Source organism: Acanthisitta chloris, unplaced genomic scaffold (genome assembly GCF_000695815.1).
Source record: "Acanthisitta chloris isolate BGI_N310 unplaced genomic scaffold, ASM69581v1 scaffold4210, whole genome shotgun sequence".
Taxonomy (NCBI): domain Eukaryota; kingdom Metazoa; phylum Chordata; class Aves; order Passeriformes; family Acanthisittidae; genus Acanthisitta; species Acanthisitta chloris.
Genome location: NW_008650941.1, coordinates 19,670 through 27,198, shown reverse-complemented (window position 1 = coordinate 27,198; position 7,529 = coordinate 19,670). Strand labels below are relative to the sequence as shown.

General features: G+C 43.3%; 1 protein-coding gene across 1 annotated transcript in view; it reads right to left on the bottom strand.

Annotated features, from left to right (window-relative positions):
* Positions 1 to 2,505: 2,505 nt before the first annotated feature.
* Positions 2,506 to 7,529, bottom strand: part of DUSP10 (dual specificity phosphatase 10) — a 23,831-nt gene continuing 18,807 nt past the window's right edge. Inside the window, exons 2-3 of the mRNA XM_009070907.1 lie at positions 6,906 to 7,277; positions 2,506 to 3,774 (exon numbers count right to left, since the gene is read on the bottom strand). Of these exons, the coding sequence (XP_009069155.1) occupies positions 3,509 to 3,774; positions 6,906 to 7,277 (638 nt within the window). The 3' untranslated portion in view covers positions 2,506 to 3,508. The remainder of the gene's footprint in view (positions 3,775 to 6,905; positions 7,278 to 7,529) is intronic.

Genomic DNA, 7,529 nt, shown 5'->3' with positions numbered 1-7,529 from the left:
GCTGGAGGGAGGCTGTTGCAGCTAACAGTAAGAGCAGGTGATGGGTAATCAAGCCTCAATTCCAACCTTAAAACATCCAGAATAAGCCTTTCTGGATGTTCCTGTGCCAAAGCAACACCAATGTCAGCTTAAACCCGCTCACATCTGTGGCACACACCCCTTCAGTCTTCCTCCATCCCAGAAATGAGGGCAAATTTTTTTTTTTTTTCCTTTCTGGCTAGGAGCATGTGATGCTCAGGCAGGGGGTTTCTACTGACACACAGGCATGTCTTTGCAGTGCATTTTATGGGGTACCAGAAAAGCAAGCATTTACAACACACATGCACACAGGTAGGGCTCCTGGGTGGTCTAACACTCATACAAACTCTAACTGAATTTCTCCTGCCCTCAGCCAAAAGATGCTAATTGATCATTCACTAGCCTCAATAAATTCTGCCTGAAAAAAAAAATCAGCATTTCCCTCTAACCTGTTCTCCAGTAAATCAATTCCCAGGCTGCCATTTCTCAACATTGCCTTCAGTGAGACATAACCCTCTGGAGGTCCTCTCCTCCAGCCCAGCTCCAAGGGAACGGGTCTGCACAAAGGAAGTGTTTGATCAGACCATCTCTGCTATTGACAGACCCACAGCAAACTGCTTGCTCACAGTCTTGCATTGTCCTGACCCATCATTTTCAAGCTCATCACACTGGAGAGCAAAATCAGGCATTGCTTCTCACCATGACAAGCAGAGAGGCTGATGGGGTTCCTGCAGCAGAAACTCCAACTCTACATCCATGCATGCAGCAGCAGTTGCGCCGCTCAGCCCTACTGAGGCAAACACATCAGATCCCCTCCTGCCAATAACTTACTCAAGGCTGCGAGGGCTACCTGTTGGCTTAAGTAAGCACTTAACACAAGTACTTACATGGCTGCAAACTTCATCGTAATCCATGGCAGCATATCGGTGGCTGAGCCCGAACCAGAGAGGATGCTATGAGTCATGTCAGTGCATACTTCTCAAGATGTTCACATCAGGCCATTTAGAACAGGAACAAGAACAGTAACGTGGAAGATCGGTTTTGAATCAAGTCCTCCTTCCCTTCACACTGAGTCCTTGCTGAATAACCTGTTTCCCTGGCATCAGCACTACTATACAACACTTATGGCCACAAACACAGGCTGCAAGGACCAACTTTTCAGCCAGCCCTCAGCCCTTCTGCAGCTGCTTTTGCTTCTCTGGCAACAAACAAAGGTTTTCTAACCTCCTCCCTCCTATCAAACAATTGGTACCTGCAGTTCATGGAGAACAGCTGGAAGAAGTTGGGCCCAAACACAAGGAAAGGGGAGAAAGAGGAAAGCAGAGCACTTTTGCTAAGGGACCTCCTTCCTCCCAAAGCACAATGGCTCCCAACCAGCAAATGCTACCTTTCCGTCCAGCCACTCTCTCCTTAGCTCCAGGAACAGTCATAATCCAAGAGGTTTTGCTGCCTGGGCAACACTCACTGCTGAGGGAGTTTCAGCAAAAGGACCAATAAGAATAATAGAAAAGGAAAAAATATAAAAAAAATCAACTCCAGTAGAAAAATAATTTAATAAAGGGATAAGTTTCAAGAAAATATCTGTATAGTAACAACATTTTAAGTAAAATGTCCACAAAAATATACATGTCTAATGTGATTATACATTTTTTCTGACAGGTCCTGTTTTACACTTGGTTCAGTCAATCTTGGTTTTCATCTATGAAAAACCTTCACTGCTATCAGACTTCCTGGGATAGATCAGTTTGCACAACAGAATCATATGAGAAATGTTTTCTAACTTGCTTTAGGCTCATACAAACAAACTTTAGAGTTGGTAACAGTCCAGAAGAGATCAGATTATACCATATCATTAAAAGAAAAGTAAATACAAACAAGGAAAGCAAAAGTCAGCCACCTAAGTGACACCGTCAGGCAGAAACAGCAGCCCTACAATACACACCACACTTAACACTGACACAGCTGGAAAAGGAGGGGGATGAGGAAAGATGGGCAAGAGAGGAGAATCCCAGGAGGAGGATTCCCAGGAATTGTGGAACTGCTAAATAAGGGGTCTATAGAGAGACCAGGGAAAACCGCACACATGATCAATGTATTTCTAGAAACCAGACAATTTTGTAACATAGAAGATAAGCTAATTACAGGAATATGAAAAGGAATAAGTGAAGAATGTTTATTTCTTGTTTTTCCAAGTGGCTACTGAGCTGTAGAAATAACAGGTCTGCCCCAATGGCTCCTCACTAATAGTCCTAATTCAGCTGAACAGAAGAGAAAAATCTGGTTACAGAAACTGAAGGATGCAAGAGTACAGTAGAAAGTGGACAGGAATGAAACACTGAAGAGGAGATGTCAAACAAGAGATATCAATTTTGTCAAAGGCAGATGTACACAGCCACAAAAAAAAAAAAAAAGCAAAGCAAAATGAACAAAACAAAAACCTCATTCAACAGAAAATGAATAATTGCTAAAGAAATAAAAGGACACACATTTTCCAAAAGATTTTTTTGGTTTATAATCAAATTTTTTACATAAACAACTGAAACACACCAATATTTTGTGCGAAAAATATTTTTAAATAAACTTTGCTCATTCTCAGTTTTTGTACATTCTGATATACATACATAACAAGGTTTATGGCACTGTAACCAGGATCAAAGTCATATAAAGGAACAAATTAATTGCTCTCACTTATCCTTTCTGAACCAAGCCAGCTGCCATTGCACTATTAAACTTTAAAAATTATTACCCTATTATTAGTGGGCAGCCAACTCTAATCAGTTTGAACACACAAAACAAACCCCAAATTATTATTGCACAAGAAGCCAGTGAAGGCATATGGCATAGAATGATCGAAGTCCCTTACTGTTAAAACCTTACACCCCAAAATAGAAAAATAGAACTGGAACATGAAACACATCAATAAATTTTAGTTTTCTTCTTTAGTTTGAGTCAGGGGTGTGAGAAGTGCCTTGTAGACTTTTTAAGCTGCCCTGACTTCCTTTGCATTGGTGAGCATTTTGCTAGGTTATCTTTAGCAAAGCCTTTGCAGAATGAAGGCCCTTATGTTTCAGGGAGGGCTTTCTTTTCTTTGTTTTTGCTGTTTGTGTTTCATCTCCAACTTAGGTTTCTTCAGTCTATGAACCTGCACAGACTACTTAGCCATAAACTCTACAAGTAACTGGAGAGGACGGGAAAAAAATAAAAAGAAAAAAAGCAAAATATTTCTTCTTGTTTTGATTTTAAAAAGTACTCCTTTTGCTCCAAAGCCTCCCTGTTCTGCCAGTGTCTGAGAAGGATATCACAACAGCATCCCAAACCCAGCAAAGTTCTTGGATCTTTTAAAAACCTTTCCTTGCACAAAAAAAAAAAAAAGGTTTTTATTCACAAAAATTTTGCCACAAAACTCCCCTTGAAAGTTAAAAAGAAAAACCCACAGCCCACTCATCACTAGGTTAGCCCCTTCACTAACTGCCTCCTCGCAGCTCCACCATCACACGACGGTCTCTACGCCGATCAACTTTGGTGTGAGGATTCGCGGTGTGACACCGTTGTTTAGATCTTCTTCGAACTCCAGTAATTGCCCCATAAAGTTAAGGTTAGGGGAAATGATTGGTCGTTTGCCTTTTACAAATTTATAGGCATCCGTCATGGTCATGCGTGTGTGCTTCATTAAGTATGCAATAACTATGGTGGCAGATCGGGAGACACCGGCCTGACAGTGGATGAGGAGACCTTTTCCACACTGATGAGCTTCCTCTGGAAATGAGAAACAGAAGAAAGTAAGATTTTTGCCAGTGTGTAAATTAGAACAAGCTCAGTGCAATTAAGAGTAACTTATTGTGAAAAGTCCCCTGATTTGACTACAAGCACAGCAGTGTATCCCCCCCTTCCCCTCCAGCCCATCTTCCTCTGAGGTTTCAGAGTTACTGAATGTGAAACACCAGTCCAGTCTGACACAGAAAGCCCTCATGTCCACTTTTATCTCTTTATTAGATGAGCAACACATTGAGAGATGCTGCTGCGCTGTCAGGGAGCATTTATTTAGGAGGTCAAGGCCCATGATGAGGCATCTCGGGCTTCCTTTCCACATCTGTTGCAATGCCACTGTGTTACATTGGCATCTCAACCTCCCTGTCTTTCAGAGCAGGGCACCACCTTTTAAAAAAAAAAAAAAAAAAAAAAAAAAAAAGCTATTTTCAGATTCAATTTGTAACAATACCTCTGTTTCAAAGCTCTGTCCTTTGAAGGCCTTACAAAGCTACTCTTGAAATGAGCTTCAGTGAGGCACTCTGCTGTGGTGTCTCTGCAAAAGCAGCAGCTGGATATACACACACACACACACACGTACACACTCACATACATACTCTCCCTCAAGATCACTTAAAAGAGAGGCAACCTGGACATGATTCAGGGAGGACAGAGTCTTTGCTAACAGGCCATGAGAAAGAGGAGAGCCACTACCATACCGTCCTCATCCCCCACAGCTTGCTTTTAAAATAGGAAAGAAAACTTGCAAGACACAACACTTAAATCTATTTCTTTTGTTTTAATCTGCAGGAGAGTGAACACCGTTTGCAAATTTTGGCACAAAGCCAACTCCAGGAAAATTACAGTTCATCCCACAGCCCACATGTTCAACCTGTACTGCAGAAGCATAAAGGAAGCCAACTTCCCTCTAGACACTTTTGCCAGATAGTATTTCAGAAAGCTGAAACTCTAACACATTTTGACACACTTTCCCAGGGAGTTTCTGATGATTTCACTTTCTATGGTTCTAGTCTTAGTTAAGCCTGGGGTTGGTTGTGATTTTCTGAAGACATATTTAAAGAAATACAGGCCAACAATCTGCTGTTTAAACATTTCCAAATCTTCTCAAATGCAATTTAAAGTTCACCCTGGGAAAGGGAAAGCTTTGACTAGTTACTTCCCCAGCTGGCTAAATTTGCTATGGAGAAAAACTCTCAATGGAGAAATATTTGTTTATTAAAAACAAAGACAGACCCTCAAGTTGTAATCATTAAAAAGCAAAGTAAAATTTGAAACACTTTCTAAATCTTTTCAGAGCAAAGCTACTTTCTCTGCCCTTGGTAAGGTCACAAACCAAACACTATCTTTTCAGTGGTTTTGAGAGCTCTAATCCTACAGTGCACAGACATGCTGGGTGCAGAAGTCTCCCTCCTACCCGCAATGGACCTCAATGGAGCTTTGCAGTCTCTACATAAGCTTAGCCTATTGCATTCCCCCATTTTGTTGAACTCAAAGTTTAAGATTTCAGTCGATTTCTTGAGACAGTCTTTTTTCCCCAGAGGACCAAAGCAAGGTTCCTTCTCCCCTGCTCTTCACCCAAAAAGGGGGGTTCATCTTCCCATGCACATAGTCATCAGCACCTTGGGGAGCTGACAGCTCTTCTGGTAGAGCTGAGTTAGGAACACTAGGGAAAATTGGGTTTTAAGTAGAGATCCTTTGGTACTCCACACTGTAGAGGACAAGCCCAAGGGTAGAAGATCCCAGAGATAGGACTCAGGCTATAATACCGCACTCCATCTGAACCGCAGCATAACCAGTGATTTCTCTATTCTTCACTAAAGCAGCATGGCTACAGACTACATGCATCAGCACTTGATGACCCCCTGCCAACCGAAACATAGCCAGGCAAGGCTGATGAGCTGTCTGCTTCAGAGCTGCCAGTCCTGCCCACGCAAGTGGCAGGGGCGGATGGGGTCAGAAGAACATGCTGAGATTGGACCTTCTACCCTGGGACCCAGTCCCACAACTGGGGCCCAATCCTTTATAAGCCTGAGAGCACCTCCACGGAGCCAGCACAAGCAGGCTTGAGTTTCAAGAGCTGTGAGCGCACCACCTGACTCAAGGGCCATAAACACTGATGGTCTGAGGGCAGGGAGGAACATGGCTCTGTACCCACTTCAGCATGAGGTCAGTCAAGGACCTAAGCTGTGATGCAGCACAGAAGCACACATCCTTTGTCTAGCCCACTGAGCCTGAAGTATTGGTAAAGAGATTAGCTCAGCCTCAGCACAAGAAAACAAAATTGTATGTCAGTGGTCCTCTAGCATATTTCAGAAAACCTCTCAAGAGATGTACTTGTGCTGAGGAAGCACAGATGAACATCTGCTATGCCACAAGAGCAGCATCCACAAAGTCATCTAGAGAGACAAGGGAAGGGCCTCAAAAGCTTTCAGAATCACATGCTGAAGTCCTGTCTGACCAGCCTTGCAACCAGAGCTGAGTGCGCCCCTAAACTTGGCTGAGCGTTGTGCTGTGTGGGTCACAGTAAGGTTCAGAACAATGTGGGAAACATTGCTGGGTCATTTCTCCAGCAATCTCCTCAACAAGCTGCATGTCTGTAGTAAACTCTCTCACACAGCCTACAGGGTTTAGAGGCTTATTAATACAAGTTTTCATCCACTCAACCACACACTCTGAAGCTATAAATCTAACTGTGGAAACAAGTGAAGTGTGAAGTTTGCCAGTTTTCTCATTAAGTTAGGAAAGACTGAGCCATTATTAAGAATAGTTACTATGAAAAATTGGCTGCGATTCACTGTGGAAACTAGGAATGCAAAGGCATCAAGAAAAGGGAATGACAAAAGTCTCAATATTCTGGGGTTTCCTGAATTTAGAAGCCTGGAGGTAGGCATCACTATAAATGGAAAAAATTGTAACCCCAGGCTACTTAACTGGATATGCCAGAGATCAGAAAGAATAGAAACATGAGGTGCTCAGCATTTCTGACAACCTAAACAAAAGTAAATATGGCCTTACGCAGCCTTCAGAATAGTTGGCGAAGCATGAAATTCACTCTAAATTCTTACAACAGGTAAAAATAAAAGAAACAAGCAGAAGTATTTCCAGTCAAGGATAGTTACCAATGAATTCAAAAGCCTCTTCAAAATACTGCCTGAGATTCTGCTTGTTGCTGTCTGTGGCCGGGAGCCGCTTGTAGTTGAATATGCCTTTCTCATAATGGTACAGGGGCAGGTGGGTAGTCACATTGATTACGTAGCCTATGTTCATCCTCTGCATTTTCTCCAAGTCCTGAGCATCATGCTCATTTCCGAGGAAGAGGAAGGGCAGGATGGGGGTGAGCTCAGCATTCTCGATGTCTGGTGTGGTAGGGATGGACTGAGGTAGCATGGGGGGCACAGCAGAGGCGCCACCTCCCCCCTCCGGGCACTCTTGCAGCTGGAGGGAGTTATCGCAGAGGTTTTCATGGTTCTGCTTGAAACCGCTGAGTCCTCCTGGGAAGAGAGACCAAGCAGATATTTTGATTAGATACCCCAAGGCTGGCAACAGTTTGGACCCACTTTCCTTCAGAGCACACGCTAGGGCCATCAGGACTGAAGCTGGCTCTACTGTACACACCACCACTGTCACAGTGACCAATGCTGGGCTGTCAACAGCAAGGGTGCCATGAATCAGCAGCACACATTGTCCTCTCCTCTGTGAGGTGGATGGTGCCAAGGAACAGGCTCACAGACAAACACACCTCT